General features: G+C 38.3%; 1 protein-coding gene across 2 annotated transcripts in view; it reads left to right on the top strand.

Moving 5' to 3' along the window:
* The first annotated feature begins 291 nt into the window (after positions 1-291).
* LOC118006555 (ran-binding protein 3-like) overlaps positions 292-17,847 on the top strand; it is a 263,048-nt gene continuing 245,492 nt past the window's right edge. The window contains exon 1 of one of the 2 annotated variants that reach the window (XM_034999266.1): positions 292-425. In XM_034999266.1, the coding sequence (XP_034855157.1) occupies positions 354-425 (72 nt within the window). In that variant the 5' untranslated portion in view covers positions 292-353. The remainder of the gene's footprint in view (positions 426-17,847) is intronic. The other variant, XM_034999264.1, reaches the window with a different exon arrangement.

The following is a 17,847-nucleotide window of genomic DNA, read 5'->3' as shown; positions in this document are numbered from 1 at the left end:
ACTCAGTAAGAACACTGTGCTCTGCTTGTTTTCCACTTCCATGACCTGGAGTCTGGTAAATGCCTTCAGAGAAAAATATCATAGAAGTCATCATCAGAATCATTTTATTTGTTTACCTTCTCTCGGGGGTTACAGTTCTCTGATGCTGGTTTCCCACTGTCTCAAAATAGTTGTTTCACACATATTTCCCAGTGAAGAAAATAGGCAAGGGACTCTTGTGTCTACCTCTGACCTTCCTGGCCTCTTCCATCATACCCCTTGTGCAATATGTGAAATTCTGTGTACAGGGGTTGAATGAGTTCTTGGAGTTAAGAGATCTGAGGTGGTGCTGGTTTCTTACTCTCCAATTAAAAATGCAGCATAGAAGAGGAGACTTCAGCATTTCTCATTCAGAGTGCTTCTGGGGAAATTATGAACTGGCTAAGGTAGGTGTTTGGGTGGTTGGTAATATGAGGCAAGCAGCAGCTATCTCCCTCCTCTAGGTCCTTCCTGAGTTGGGAAGACTCTCATTGATAAAGGCAGGACCTGAGCTAGAGCTTGGGGAATGGGCTTGGAGGAGGTGGGAGCAGGGTGTAGGCAGCAAGGGGGAAAGTCCCTTGGGGGCTCAAACTCTCTGACTTTCCCCCTTGCTTTTTTTAAGGGATCCCCCTTCTTTTTCTCTCCCCCAAATTCTGATTATGTATTGCCATTTCCCTGAGAGCAATACAAAAAAAAAAAAACCAACCAAAAAACAAAAAAACCCAACTTTTATTGTACCTTAAAATAAATGAAGAAGACAAGTAAGAGAAATATTTACTCATTGTAGAACACGTGAAAAATACTGAGCATCCTCAGAAAACTACCTTAGATGGTGTTTCCTTTTAATAAAGTAGTTGGTTGAAATAATATGATGCATGAAGTTGTACATCCATTCTTTAAAACCTATCATTCTAATCATTTTTCTAAAATTTCTAGCTCTGCTTTTACTTGTTGTGTTGGCATGGATGAGTTACTTAACCTCTGTGAACCTCAGTATGCTCATTTGTAAAATGGAGATAACAGTTGTACCTCCTTCAGAGATTGCTATCAGGACTAAATTAGAGAGTATATGTCAAACTCTTAGCTAGTACTTGATTTATGGTAAGCACTCATTAACTGTTAGCTAATACTTTTTCATGTCATGCAGGAATTCATTATATTATCAAAGTATGACTTTTCAATGAGTCTGTATTATGTCATTGTATAATGGCATCATGACTTATTTAACTGTTGCCCTATTTTGGACATTTATTTGGGGTCAAATTTTTGCTATTTCAATAATTTTGTGATGAAAGGCCCTTGAATATACAACTGTCTACCGTTCGTGTGAAGGTAAATCCCTGGAAGTGGGAGGAATAGTTGGGGGAAAAAGAAACAGAACATCAGTGGAGGTAGTTTCCTTCATCCATCTCAGCTCAGACTCCTCACATAGAGCCTCAAAGGACAGCAGCTTGGGAATGGCTTCTAGAGGAGCCTGGGCTGAAGGAGAAAGGAAGGTCCTTTGGAAGATTTCTGTCTTTCCTCCTTTTTGTTTCAAATTCTCAGAGGGTTGGGACTCACTGAACTGGGGAGACCTGAAGTCTATATCCAGGTCACTGGCCAAGTATGTGACTTTGAGCATCACTCAATTTTCCTGGGCTGCTTCTTGGGTAAAATGGAGGAGTTGGGCTTCACTTCTAAAGTTCCTTTAAATGCTGGCATCCTACAGATCTAGACTCTGATGACCTCATATCCAATATCAACTTACCCCACTTCCTATTTCAAGTGGAGAATTTAGTTCGTGCAATCTTCAGTTCATTCATTGATTCAGGAAGCATTTATCCAGCTCCTACCATTCATCCATCACAGAGGTGAATTACATGGTCTCCAGTCCTTGAGGAACTCCCACTCTAGTAGGGAAATAGGACAAGGAAAAAATTATATTGACACACTGTGATAATTCCTATAATAGACGCTATTACTGAATCCCATGGAAGGACAAAAGAGGAGATACGTGTTTTGTTTTTAATAGTGCTGATTGGGTGGGTCAGATGAGAAGTGGATCACCTAGGAAAACAGGCAAGCTATCTCTAATCCCCTTTATGTATGAACCTGATTCTGAGTTTTAATGAAAGCTTTCCTGATATGAGACCATTGTCTGTCTTAAAACATCTCCATAAGGCAAATATTGTTGAGAAACTCCAAGATGAGAGAAAGAAAGTTGACTATAGAGATGAGCAAGACATTGTCTTTACCTCCTAAATAGTGATGAGAAAAGGCAGCCATGGAAGTAATCAGTATGGAAAGTAAGTGTGGAAGTAATAAAAATCAGCTATGGATGGAGCGATTTTATTCCTGAGAGATCTGGGGTAACTGTTCTTTCTGGTTTGGTGGAAAGAATGCTGGCTTTGGAGTTGGAGTGGCCAAGTAGCTCCAGGGTCTAGGACAAGTTGCCTGATAGCGGTGAGCATCAGTAAACAGAGCCGGGAACACTTACCTGGAGATAATGCATGTAGATCTGGGGTGTATATCAGACACTGAAGAAGATGGTCCTTTCTTCCTGCCTCTGGTTACTAATCTTTTAGAGTCTTTGTTTACACATCCTAACGGTGTGAATAGTATTTTTCCCTGAAGGAGTATAGATGAAGTAGTGAGTACGGGGGCATTTGGCACATGCCAGAGCATTACTGTGGTTCTATAAGAAGGATGTGAACTGGAATCTTAAGGAACAGACTTACCCAGTAGACTTTTTAAGGAAGATTTTGGCATTCACCAGGGAGTCGTGCTCACTGGCAGAAGGGCACCGTCCAGGTGCAGTTGTTGGAACAGGGCCTGATGCTGCGTGCTAGTGGTGAAAGCTCTCACAGGAGAGGAAAATGGAGCAAAGGCAAAGGGGGACAGGGCCAGCTGACTGCGTCTCAGTCTGACTTGGCCCAAATGCCTGTAGGGAAGGGGCACTTAGGCAGGGTGGCATCTGGGGGTGGGTGGCTGCTCATGAAGTGCTGGTCACCTAGCACCATGGAGAATGTGACGAATAGTGGTTATCACTCCTCCACCTCTGTCCCTCCTTGTATTCCAAAGGGAAAAGCTACAATGGAAGGGTTAAAAAAAAAAAAAGTAGGGCAAGGGAAAGATAAACCAAGCAGGGGTTGCCAGGACAATAGTGAACAGACAGCTGGGTTGGGTGTTTGGGGCTGTGCAGTGAGGGAGAAATGCCCTGAGAAGAGCTGTGCTTTGTTCAGAATTCAGGCATAATGTGTAAGGTCCAATGTGACCCTCCCCACCACCCCTCCATCCCCCCCCCCCCAAAGTCCACCCAGACAGAGACGGACGGAGATAGAGAGGGGAGAGATTTATTTTGGTGTAGGGTGCTTTGAAAGCAACACAGAAGAGAGAGAAAGTGAGCTCAGAGAGAGGGAAAATGCAGGATACCCTAGGGCACCTTCACAAGGCACCAGGACAGGAGAGGGCATCACAAACAAAGCTGTGCACTGACTGTTACCTCCCCATGTGTGGAATGCCCACTCTGTGTGTGGGGTTGAAATAGGCAGCTTTTTTGAACAGAAGAGCATTTGGTTCATTTGCTGCACTTGGGATGTGTTATCTTAGAATGTGTCTCCTATGCTCACTCTCTGTGGCAGCAGATTTCTCTCCCAATATGTTCCCTCCAGGGTCGTGGAGATGCCTGGTTAGATTACTGCATGAGTCATGTAGTATCTCGTGCAAGCTGAGTTGCAGCATAGCTAGTGGTTAAAAACATGGACTGTGGTGCCATACTCTCTGGTTTTGTGATCCAGTTCTACCACTTGGGCAAGAACTTAACGTTCCTGGGACTCAGTTTCCTCATTTGTAAAATGAGATAATAGTAGTATCAACTATGGATGGGATTAGATGGGCTTCTACATGTGGGGCACTGAGGACCTGCCTGGCACATGGTAAGAACGTGAAGTATTGGCTATCATTATTAATTATCTGGTGCTTTGAAGGTATTCAGTAAATGTTTGCTGCTGTCAGAAAAATCATCATATCAAATACTTCCTGAATCCCCATGTGTCCATGATGCTCTCCTCTATGCTTATTTATGGTGCTCAATTGAAGACATGTTTTCTGCCTGGTAACTTACTTTCTGGGGTGGAGACACTGATTTGGACATACACAAAGAATTGAAAAATAAAATGGGAATAAGGCGCAAAAAATAATGCACCAAAAAAATAAAGATGGTGAGCATAAAAAACCAGCCAAAATTTGTGTTTACTGTCTTAACAAAGTAATCTCATTTTTTATTGGTAGGGATTTAAAATTGGTTGTTGATAGGTCAATTTGCAGCTGTTAAATAGTCATATGCCTACATAGAGGGAGGTCTCTATTGGGATATCACAGAGATCATTCTTATCCTGGTGAATCATTTTCCATAAGAATATTTTATTATTATAACAAATGATAACATATTTAATGTTAATGTTATAATAACTATCATATTATAGCAATATTTTATTTCTACAATAAAATATTAAGAGATATACCAGCTATTGTGTCATTTAGTCATCTCAAGATCCTGTGATACCAAATATTTATTATTATTCCCATTTGACAGATGAGAAAGTGGAGACTTAGTTTGAAATTGCCCAAGTCCACATAATTAATGAAAGGTAGAGCTGGTATTTAAACCTAGAACTATTTGAATCCAAACCTATATTCTTAATGACAAAGAATCCAAAGCTAATAATTTAGACGATCAGAAAGATCTCAAAAGACATAGAGCTATGGACTGAAACTAACAAGACTAGATAAAATGGGGGCACCTGGGTGGCTCAGTCGTTAAGCATCTGACTTTGGCTCAGGTCACGATCCCAGGGATCGAGCCCCGCATCGCATCGGGCTCCCTGCTCTGCAGGAAGCCTGCTTCTCCCTCTCCCACTCCGCCTGCTTGTGTTCCCTCTCTCGTTCTGTCTCTCTCTGTCACATAAATAAATAAATAAAATCTTTAAAAAAAAAGACTAGATAAAATGGGGATAGACGGGAAAATCTGAATGTACTTCATAAAACCAGCTGTTTGAGTTTGAAATGGAGAAACTATGGCTTAATAACAGTTTGTGTGAAATACACTTGGGTTTTCTTTCTTTCTTTTTATTTTTAGATTTAAGTTTAATATGAACCAACAAATATATAACATGGCTGCCCATAAAAGCCAATTGCTGTGGTTGCAGCAATAGACATATTATCTGCAGAAACACAACCATACAGGGACAGGAACTGGCAAATAGAACACTAAGAGAGCATTCATGTCAGTGAAGGATCTGGAAAATACGCTCGTTTCTAACAATTTCAACAACAAGGAATTACTGAAGGAATCATAGTGGTGGTGTTTTTTTTTTTTTTTTCCTAGAAAGCAGTAGTAATTATAATAGTAACACTTAATTCTGATAAAACAGTCTCCTTGACCCAGGCATATTTATATGTATTAACTCCTTTATATCTTACAGCAACTTCATGAGTAGATCTATTATTATTTTTGTTTTGTGGATGAGGAAAATTTGTTATGCAGCATAGAAAGCTAATGGAGTAGCTCTCCACCTTGTGCTTCCTCCCTGCCCACCCCCCCCTTGCTTTTAGCTTCTGCCATGATCACATGTAAGATCCAAGTGCAGTGAACAGAGTTTTTGCTTTAACATGTGGTTAATCTGAAAGAGAACTAATGAAAACTCATATCTCTTTTCCCAACTCTTTCCAGATGTAATGTAGTTAACCCCTCCTTTTCAAGAATAGCATGCAAGGGGGTAGCTGTTAAAAGGAAATGCTTTCACACATGAGCTAACTCCTTTTACTCTTTGACAAGAGGCTGCCTCTGTTGGTCACTGTCTACCAGCCAGGTGTGCTCAGGTATGTGCCATGAGATTGTCCATCAGCGGGAAACACAGGATATTACAAGTTAGGTTTATGCAAGATATGTGCTGGATGTAAAGGCTGAACAGCCCCGACACAGACAGATATACAGAAAATAGTATACACGCTCTTGCTATCATGGTTTTGACATTTGTTACTTGGTAACTCTATTTAAAAATTTTGCAATAAGTACTTTCAGCAGCAACAAGCTAAAAGCCAAAAGTAACAACAAAACAAACAAAACCCAAGAGGCTGAAAGAGTATATTTCATGAAAAATAAGGTCCTGAATGTTCATTTCTCAAGTTTGTTGATGATGAATATAAAACTTGCACAAAATGTTTGTTGACATCAGGGGTTCAATGACATCATTAAACACATGAAAAGCAGAGACACACATCTGCTGAAGAAACAATAGCAGCTACTTCAGAGTTAGAAGTTGTTTTAAGAGGATTGTGTCCAAAGAAAATAATTTAACATGTGCAGTTGCAGAAAAGTATGTTTACATATCACTCTTTTGAAATGTGGCTTTTCGTTTAGATCAAATATCTGTTCTTCTAAATTAATTTCAATCATTTTCAATTTCAGGATTTCTTGTGTATTTATAAAGCAATGTTAAAGGGTTGGCTCTCTTAGCAATAGAATAGTGTTATGAACAGTTAAATAATGCCGGTTTTTTGTCAGGGTCATCAGATACTTCAAATAGGAAATCAGTCAAGTTAATTCCAGCTAATGACTCAATTCTTTTTCCATCTGACAACTTGTGAAATCAAAGTAAAGCTTTCAGAAGTTTATCTGTGGAAGGCAAAACATCTGATATAATGGGGAATACTGTGATAAATTTAGTAAAAAATTTAACATTGAAGATGAAATTATTTGTTGCTGTGGTGATATTATGAATATATGTTTTGGCAGAGCATAGCACCATGATAAAAACTGTGTTCTCATTATGACATCTGTGGAGCAGAAATATAACGGGAATTGATTTTTGTGCATACACAACTCCTAATTGCATTCAAACAAATTTCAATATTTTACCAATTGAAGTAGAAACTGACAATGGTTAAATTTTACAAATATTTTTATATATACACAGAGGGACTGAATTAAAATTTTGTATGTGCAGTGAAACTGACATTAAAAAACAGAAACTTCAGCTTAGCAGTATGTATTTTCTCTTAGTCATGCATCATCAGTTGAGTCTTATAAATGTTTGAGTTTTTAAAGAATTACTTGGAAAATCAACTTAAATGTCAACCATGGGGAAGAATTTCTCTAAATTTTGTTTGCATTTTATCCAAAATCAGCTGGAAATATTTAATCAAATTATTCAATAAGGGACCAACCAAGATCTTCAGCTTTTCAAGTTTATAGCAAACTAATTATTAAAATCAAAGCTTGCAAACAGGGTGATATTGATATTTATCTGTACAAAAACAAGGGAAGCAGAAAACACCTTAATTAATGAGAACTCCAATGGTGGAATAGCTCAATGTGTGAATAGAAAAGATTTGAATTTTGATTTGGTAAGTGTATATTGAATTGGATTGAAATTGAGAAGACCTGTGATTTTATATCTCAGTTTGATGAACTGTTTAGAAAAATCATTAGAAAACACCTTTTAAAATGAATTTTATCTTATAAAAAATGTTCATTGAAGAAGATACTCTGGGGTAAAAAAAAAAAAAAGGACCTCTAAAAATATGTGGGTTGAAATATGAACAGATCTTAATTTTAAAAATTAAAATCTGAGAATAGGCTCTGTTTAGCAGACTTCGCTGAGAGCTGCCTGGAGAGTGCGCAGCCCCTGTAGAGAGGAGTTTCTTGGATAAAAATATGGTCAGAAGAAAGGGGTCAGTGGAAGCTGTCATGAATTTCAAATTTATTAATCATAAAATTCAACTATGAATAACACTGAAGGCAAATTTATGAGAAAATTAAAAATAATAGTTGCATATTTGAAAAAATTCTTCACAAAAATACCAGTGACAGGGTCTTATAGGCAGATAAAGCTAAAAATTGATTAAAAATATGTGTACTAAGGATAATTATTTCACTTTTATTATTTTTAATGTTCAGATACTTAACATAAAGACTTAAAGTTTGTCCTGATATACTCAGATACATTAATTTTAGCTTTTTAAGAAAGAATTTCATTTATTTTCTTAAAAGATATATTCATTTATTTGAGAGACAGAGCGCGCATGCGCACACAAAAGAAGAGGAGAAGGGGAGAGGGAGAGGGAGAGGAAGAGAGAATCCTCAACCGTTCTGAGCATGGTGCCTGACCTGGGGCTCCATCCCAGGACGCTGAGATCTGACCTGAGCCAAAACCAAGAGCCGGCCACTCAACTGACTGAGCCACCCAGGCACCCCGAAAGAATTTTATTTTTGAAAATAATTTTTAATAAAATAATTTACAAGTTCTCTAATAAAAGAACACTAGTTTGTTGGTCACTTAATATTTCAAAATAGTTACATAATTTTAATGATTTGTCGTAGGTTTTTATTTGGATGCAATTTCGAACTTAGAGAAAAGTTGCAAGAATATTACAAGGAGCTCCGGTATTCCTTCACATTTCCATTTTGCGCCACTGACTTTAACATTTCCCTTTTCTCTTTCTTGCTCCCATATCAATGTGTGTATGTACATAAAATCTTTTTTTCTGACACATTTGAGTGTAAGCTTAAGACACCATGCCCTTTTACTACGAAATCATTTCATGTGGTTTTTCTGAAAATAAAGATATTGAATTCAGGAAGCGTAACATATGTATAACACTTATAAGCTATAATTCATATCCAAAGTCCATCTCTTGTCTCAAGAATGTCCTTTGTCCCTATTTTCTTCCTGTCCAGGATCCAATCCAGTTATCACATAGAGCAGAAGTTGTCAGGTCTCTTTGGTATCCTTCAATCTGAAATAGTTCCTCAGGTTTTCTTTGTCTTACTTAACCTTGACATTTTTTCAGAGAACAAGCTAGCTGTTTTGTAGAATGTCCCTCAGTTTGGGTATGATTAATTTCAGGCCATGCATTTTTGGCAGGGATAACATGATAAGTCCTTCTCAGTGCATCACACCTGAAGGCACATGGTGTCAATTTGTCCCAATATTAGTGATACTGACTAAGATCATTTGGATAAGTCGGTGTCCGCCAGATCTCTCCCCTGAAGGCATAGATATATTTTGTAAGAATTAATTGGAAGTCATACAAATCAAATTTTTACCCACTGTATTTAAATAACAACAGTTGATTTTATCAATGATCCTAGATTTGACCAATGGGGCTCCTCCAAGCTAGCTGGCTCCTTGTTCTTTTGGTATGATCTCTTATTCTTTAAGCATTTCTTAATTTTCAGCATGAGGTATTACAGGATCAGCCTGTACTCTTACTGCTTCAAGCCTGGAATCAGCCTTTTTTCCAAGTATCCCTGGCTTTTTAGTAAAGGGTGGTATTTATAAACCAAGATCTGACAACTAGGTATGCTTCTTGTTACATTTGAGTCATCGCTTATAAGCCCTCTCGGTGGTAGTGCTGATACACACATACACGCACGCGTGTACATCCACACACATGCATATACAAGCATGTACATATATGAATTCCTCTCTCTCTCTGTATGGGTATAGAGCCATAAATTTATGCTGATACTTCTAATTCCATCCAACACCGCAGGACACATTCTAGTCTTCTTCCTCTCTGTATCTATAATATATAATTACTCATTTGTTCATGCCTAGGATATACAGAAAATAGCTTCAGAATTGCTCAACCATAATGTTGTGAAAAGCAAACTTATTAGCTAGAATTTAATATACATTTATAATTTTATTAGGTAAATATTACATATATTGAAGTGTAGAATCTCAAGTGTACAATGTGATGGGATTTTCAAATGGATATACATGTGTAACACAATCCTTATCAAGATAAAGAGTATTTCTATCACTCCAGTGAGTTTCTTCTTGCCCCTTCATAGCACATAAGTCCCTCCTGCAATACACATACTCAAAGGTGTTTTTTTTCTTTCCAATTTTTAAAAACCACCTTAATTTAGTTTTTACCTGCTGTAGAACCTCATATGCAGGGTCATGAAGATACTCTCCTAGATCTTCCTAGAAGCTTTACAGGTTTAGTTTTTATTGTCAGGTCTATGATCTATATCAAATTAATTTTTGTGAATGATAAGATAGGAGTTAAGGGTCACTTCTCCTTCATACATATACCTAATTGTTTTAGTACATGTATTGAAAAGGCTTTCCTTTGTTCTCATTGCATTGCTTTGGTGTCCATGTTGAAAGTAAATTAATTGTGTAAGTATAGTTCTGGACTCTGTTGTCCCATTGACAATTATTTATCATTATGCTATTATATTGTCTTGATTATTGTAGCTTTATAGTAAGTCTTAAAATGAGGTAGTATAAGTCTTCCAACTTTGTGCTTTTTTTTTTTTAAAGATTATTTTGATTACACTAGTTTTTTTTTTCATTTTCCATATACATTTAGAATTATCTTGTCAGTATCTATAAAAATACCTGCAGGAATTGTAACTGGGATTGCTGTGAATCTATAGATCAATTTGTGGAGAATTGACATTTTTTTTTTAAAGATTATTTATTTATTTATTTATTTGAGAGAGAGAGAATGAGAGACAGAGAGCATGAGAGGAAAGAGGATCAGAGGGAGAAGCAGACCCCCTGCTGAGCAGGGAGCCTGATGTGGGACTTGGTCCAGGGACTCCAGGATCATGACCTGAGCTGAAGGCAGTTCCTTAACCAACTGAGCCACCCAGGCGCCTGAGAATTGACATTTTAACAATACTGAGTTTTCCAATCCATGAACATGGCATATCTCTCCATTTATTTAGGTCTTTAATTTTTATCTCAGTGTATTTTATGCTTTTGAGTACAGAGGTTTTGCACATTTTTGCTAAAGGTATTCTTAAGTATTTTATAGATTTTGATGCAATTGTAAATTGAATTTTCTTAAATTTTGTTTTTCAATTGTTTGCTGCTAGTAATAGAACATAATAATAGTCATTTCAATAAAAAAAAAATCCTACACAGTAGATTTTTAAATATTGACTTTTTATCCTGTGATTTTGATAAAATCACTTATTAGTTTTACAGTTTTGTAGCTTCCTAACAACTTCCAGCTTAACATTTATGATGTCTGTGATTGGGGATTGTTTCATTTCTTCTTTTTTAATCTTTTTGCCCCCTTTTACTGGCCTTATTGCAGTGGCTAGATGATTACATAGTTTTTTTATTGAATCTGTGTAAGATTCTTATTATTACCTCCTTTGTTTCTGATGAGTAGTCTACCATCATCCATACCATTGTTCTTCTTTTAGCAGTATGTTTCTTTTCTCTAAATGCTTTCAAGATTTTCTTTTTATCTTTGGTTTTCACTTGTTTGATTAGGATATACCTAGTGTGTTTGTATTTATTGTTGGGGGTTTGCTGATCTTTTTGGATCTGTATGCTGTTTTTCACAAAAATTTAGGAAACCTTTGGCTATTATTTCTTCAAATAGTTTTTCTTCCTTATTCGTTCTTTTCTTTTCTTCTGGGGAACTTTAATTACATTAGTCTTGTTGACATTGTCTTCTAGGTCCCTGAAGTTTTGTTTATCTTCTTTCAATCTTTTTTTGCTCTTTTTATATTGGATAATTTCTATTGACCCCCTTATTTAATTCATTAACCCTTTCTTCAAATTCCATACTCTGATTCCTCAAATCAGTAAGACTGGGACTTTTTGCTTATGCTGTGGTGGCTTTAGGCTTGTGTGGACTGGGGAGTATTCTCAGGCAAAAACCTATATAAACACAAATTTTATTGAATTCAGTTCTCTTTCAAAGATGGACTCCAATCCAGTTTCTACTGCTTTTGATTGCTCTCCAGAACCTTCAAATGGTTGTTTTTAAATAACTTTTTTTTTCTGAATTATCTGCAGAAAACACAAACTGCCTTGCCAATATCAGATATGGAAGCAGTAATACAAATATTATTCCCTAATTTACCTAATAAAGGAAAAATATATGTAATAATTGAAATAGAACAATAAGTTATGAAAATAAAAATTTTAAAAGATTTTAAAAGACTCATATAAATATTTGGGTTACACTTGGCAAACTTAACCTTAAAATATCTCATGTGTCAACCTGAGCCTATTTCATCACTAGAATGTAGCTCATGCAGTTCACCCAAATCAACAGCCCCTGAACTGCTCCATCTGCTGTTTAATGAGCTGAGTCTACAGTTATGTACTTGAGTATTATGGCTGCATCAAATTGCTATCAAGGTGTCTAAATGCATACTCCAATGTGTACGTGTCTCATGGTGGTTCAGCCACAAACATTTCCCAGATTGGCACAAGTCTGCAAAATGCATGATGAGGAGTGCTGATAGACATGACATTCTCCTTGGCACTGTGGACAAACCTCTGAAAAAGAGCAGTGTATGACTATTTAGAATGAGCCAGGTAACTAGTAAGTGTACCCTTATTGTATAGTGAGTACTGCTGACCTTAACCCATCTTTCTACTCTTTTGTAGTCCACCTTGGCAGAATTCCTGCCAGACTCATGGCATAGCTGTTCATTAGTATCAAGGTCTCTTTCCTCAGAGGATTGGTGGCCAACACAGATATTCTAAGTCACCATTGTTGCAGCAATAACCAAGTATCGCATCTCACTATCAAACCGCCTGCTTTCCACAGACACTCCATCAGCAGCAACTGCTACAGATCCTGGCACCCGTCAGTGGATGGACTCCTCATGGTTTCCAGTTTCTTCCATCATGAAGACAGTAATGACTCATTGGATTTTTTTTTCCCTTGGCTGGGAGGTGAGACACCAGGAAGAGGTAGGCATACTTTTTCACAATACAGGAGTGGGATGCACAATTATTTAATTTGAATATTAAAAAAGCCCTCTTTTATACCCCATTTTGGTAAAGAAGGACATATCAGTCACAAAAAGAGATCTATCTAAAACTACAAGCAGCAGAGTCAACAGTAACGCCAGAACTATAGTTTGTATTATGATCTTTATAAATATTGATGCTTTTAGGGCAGAAAGTTTGGTTGAGAATGCATTGACTAAGTGGATAAAATCCTAATTTTATTTGTATAAGTCTCTTTCCTAAAGAAGTAGAATTTTATTATGTTCTATTTTTTATGGTATAAACTTGGGCTTCATTACATGTTGAGACCAATGATGAGGATGTTTGTGTGGAGAGAGGAACATGGAGACCTAAATTTAACTGGTTTAGTTTACCAAGCATTATTGTTTTTGTGATCTGTTCTTACTCTGTTTGGGCCAGTGTGTTGATTTTGAAATGTTTAGCTGCCCCTGGAGATTTCAGTGATGAGAACATTTTAAGAACTCAAAAAAAATGCTGTAGTTCTTTAAATGCAATCACCTGTTGGCATGTGGTCAAGACATAATTCACAGTAAAACATTCGTATTGTGGGATTAGTCCATTTCCATCAGGCAAAAGCTTGTCTGGTCAGTTGCCTTTCCCAAAGGTCCTGATGGGGAGTCTTGCTGTCTGTTTTGTTTTAAGATGACTCATATGAAGGGTTAAATTCCTTGATCCTTGCCGCGGTCATGTGGTCAAGCTTATGCTGGGTATGGTATTTTACTTTTTTTTATCCAACAACAGAGGCCAAGGCTCTCTTCTTTTCTCCCTTCAAAGTCAGGACTAACCTCTTCTTCATTCCTCCGTTCCCATTCCTGTTCTCGTCTACTTTTTAATGTTCCACTCATGGGCTGCCTGCCTGGATGAGGAGGCAATGAGAATTCCACTTTAATATCTTCATGTAAAAATTTTAGGTGACAAGCAAAGAATGTACAGTCTGGCAGGGAAGATACCTAATGAGAGACAGGTGCTCTAATTAAAGTGAGCACACACTGTTATGGTGCATATAGGAGGAAGCTCACCTTGAGAAAGTCTGAGAAGGTTTTCTCTATTAGAAGATATGTAAAGGAGCACAGAAGTATAATTTGAAAGATAAATAGGGGCTAAACCATAAAAAAATTTGAATGACATATTAAGGAATTCCATCTTTAATCTGAATTATGAGGAGCCACAGAATATTTTTAAGTGGCACATAAGGTTAATATCTTTGAAAGCTCTCTCTAGTAGCATTATAGAGGATGAATTGTAGACAGAAGATCTAATGGGACACAACTGAAGCAGAGCAGGCAACAAATTGCAAGGGCCCGAAAGTAGGGGCAATGAATTTGTATAAGAGGAGAGAAAGAACACAAACTATTTTAGGACAGACTCCATAGGACTTGGATTGGCTTAGATGAAGGGTGGGCAGATGAAATAGGGCTGGAAAGGAGTTAGGATGAGTCTCCCAGGCTTGAGAGACTGATGGAGAGTAGTGGTACTGGCCAAGAGGAGGAATATAAAAATAGAAACAAGTTAGTTTGGGGGTGTTTGGAAAAGAGATTCTGAGTTCAGTTTTGAGCACACTAGATTTGAGGTATCTATGGGGAGATTATAATAGGTGTCTAAACATGGAATAAAGGAGAAGAGCTTTTGTTTTTTCTTCTGACAATTGGTAACATTCAGTAACTTTTCAGTCCAGTGTATTTTTTCCATCATACTTGTATTGTCACAATTTTCTTGATCGATTTAGTCACTCATAGATATATTTCAGTCTCCTTTGAATTCATATTCTGTGATTTATTTTTGTATCATGACTATTTTCGATTAGAAATACACTTTACTGTAAAATATGCACTTAAGAATTTCTTTTGTTTACATTATCGTTTGATATTTGAGTTCAAAACACTTTTTACATATACATTTTTTTTTTCCTCCATGCAGCTGTGCTACAAGCAGGTTGATCAGATAAGGAAACTGAGACTCAGAGGTGGCAGGCAAGCACTTGGCTTGTGCAGAGAGAGTTCACAAAAATAAAGCTGGAGAAGTGGGCCGGCTGTAGGTCTGCAGAGGAAACGTAACCAGAAGCGAGTGTCAGAGCTGCGATAAGAAGAAATAGTTTGCTGATATGGCAGAGCTGGAGGGGTCACTAGCCAGCATCAGAAACAGCAGAATATTGCCCTGGGCTGGGCTTCTCCCCGTGGGGGACAGTGTAGCACCTGGGTCCATTTCAAGGACCTCCAGGCATTCACATTTAATCCCACATGTTAATGGAACATCTATGTGATTGGCATAAGGTTAGGAACTGGGGATATAATAATTAAATAAGACGATTCTTCCCCTCCAGGAGCTGGGAGGTAAATCTGTATAAATAGTTTACTATATACAACTGTTAAGTTCTAAAATAGAGTGAAGAATCATATACCTTGGGAATAAGGGAAGAGAGAGTAATTCATATTGTCCAGAAGTTCAGTAAATGGAAAGTGAAGAAAGGAGTTACATTTGAACCAACTTGAGAAGGCTGGGGAGATGTCTACCAGATTGGAAAGGAAGGCAAAGGTGTTCTAAGTACCAGGAGAACAAGGGCAAAAGTTGGGAAGTAGAAGAGTGTACGGGGGTGGGTATATGTTGGGTCAAAGGGACTACCAAAGGTAGAAGCCCTCATGGAAGAGACCCACAAGGAAAGCTGGACATATTATCACCATTTTGTGGAAACTTTTCAAAGGCAGGGCCAGGGAAGATAGGTGAGGGAGGAACTCACAGACCACCTCTTTTGGTGGTAGAATCAGCAATTTGCTAGATTGCTGACACCTATGATCTAGATTGTTTAATGTTCTCTTAGGTCCACAGGTTCTAGGAGGTGTGAGAAGACTGGCCATGAGTGAAAAGTTTGGTAGAGAATACCCTCCCTTTCTCTTTACCTTGGAGCAAAGGGAAGGTTTCAAGCAAATAGTTTTCTACAGGTTGTTAGATCAGACACCACAAACTTGGTGTCATTTGGGACTCCCTGCAGCAAAGAGATCTATGAAAAATGGGGTAGAAATCAAATGTTTATCAACTGTGGGAGAGAGGGCTGCCTGAAAAAGACAGCACTCAAGTTCACCTTGAGATGTAAGTAGGATGAGCAGGTCCACCCAGCAGAGTAGATAGTCTGTGGAGGTCAATAAGATACGTGTTGAAGGAGCGTGTGAAGCTGGCCTCCAGTGAACAGAGCACTATGTCCAGAAAAGGCTCATGTCAGCAAGGCTATTTATAAAGTATTATATCTGATGTGTGGGTGGGGGAGGCTTCTGAGCATTGGGTAGTAAATGAGACCTTTTAGGGAGATTATTTGGATGGATGGAGAGCTGGGAGTCTTTGATTATATGTACATTTTCAACACCTGGGTTCTTATGAAGTAGAAGGAGTCTTCATTTTCATGATAAGCAGACCCATTTGATACACATCAGACTTTTCTTCACAATGGAAGGTTCTGGTAAGCATAGGAATGAGTTGAGGAGAAATGGCATGAAACCTGCAGTCAGTAGCTGAAACCAGCAGGCATTTTATCATCCCTGTGCCATGTGCAATGGCTTTTCCCAAGTGTTTTTTTATCTGTGTTTGCTTCAACCTCAGAGGACAATCTGTTCAGTCACCAGAAGGGATACCTTCAAAGAGTTTTCTTGGATAAAGTCCACCCATGTGGTCAGCTGTGACCTCATCTTACTGTTCCAGGGGCCCTGGTTTGGGACTTGATATCTCAAGTTCCTGCTTGAATGGGAAGCAGAGAGGCCTTTCTTTTTAATACCTCTCATTTTGGAACACATCAGAAACCACCAGTTAGCTTGTTAAATGTTTTTCCAGATTTTTTTTTTTCACTCTTAAATAATTTAGCCCATTGCCCTGCTTATTGTCAAGAGTCATTAAAGACAGCCAGCCAACTGCTTATATTCTTTTCACAAGCAAACACAAACTGGGAGGTTTGGGGAAGTGCAGGGTGGGGAGAGGGGGGCTTTTCACTTTGCTGGCACGAAATTTAGAACTGTAGAGAAAGAAGAATAGAAAATACTGGTTCAGATTTTCCTAAACTAAATCGCGAACTTGATGTTTCTACCAGCGACCATAATGCCCATCTCCTGGAAATAGTCACCTTTCTCTTTCTTAGCTGTCTCTTCAAATTTGACACTGTTCTGAGAGGGCTCCACATTTCCCCATGTTATTTATTCTCGAAAGCAAGGTTCCCAGGCTGACTCCTACAACTCCCTGGAGAAGAAGCCATGGCCAGGGCATCTTTCTCCTGCCAGCTGTGGATGCCAATCCCAAGACCTCCTCTACTCACATCCTTCCCCAGTAACTCAATGGCTTGTGCAGATTGTTTGAATAGCAGCTGAGGTGATAGACGGGAAGGGTGTGAAGGGGTTGGGGGCAGGTCTCTTGTTAGGGCCCCAGAGAATGAGGCTGTGTATGGGACCAGACCTCCTTCCAGAACAGGCCGCTGCTGCCAGAAACAACTCATTCCCTCAAGAGCCTCTGACTCATGTCTCTAATAGGACTATTATGGTTTCCTGGCTGCAAAGTGGTCCTTTCGAAATGCAGGTTTTTTTTTTCTTTTTGACATTTGAATTCTGAGTTATGTGTGTAGATTAATTCCCCTCTTTCATGCTCTCACAGTGCTTTTTGAAGCTCTCTTCACAATATCCCTTTGCCTGACTAGATTTTAAACTTTACGTATGCAAGGACTGGTGTCTACTCTATATGCTACTGTATGTCCAGTAGCTGGGATAGTAAATGGAGCATTGAGGCACATAATGATTGTTTGTTGAATGAGTGAATGAAAAAATATGTTTTGCCTATGCAGCCATACCAAGGAAGAAAAGATTTTAAGAAGCATCAGACCCCCCCCCCCCCCCAAAGCAATAGCAGGGGGACAACTGAGAAACATGTCCCAGAATTTCACTAGGCTTTTCTTTGGGACACAATTCACAAAGTATGGTCATCTGGTTTCTATGCTATAGTAGAATAGGAGTAGATTGGAGTAGGGAGGTAAGGTACTGCTAGAGAGAGGTGACCCTAACAGAAAAAGAGGGAACAG

This window comes from Mirounga leonina, unplaced genomic scaffold (genome assembly GCF_011800145.1).
Source record: "Mirounga leonina isolate KUSES-001 unplaced genomic scaffold, KU_Mleo_1.0 Mir_97, whole genome shotgun sequence".
Taxonomy (NCBI): Eukaryota; Metazoa; Chordata; class Mammalia; order Carnivora; family Phocidae; genus Mirounga; species Mirounga leonina.
This window is presented reverse-complemented; position numbering and strand designations above follow the sequence as displayed.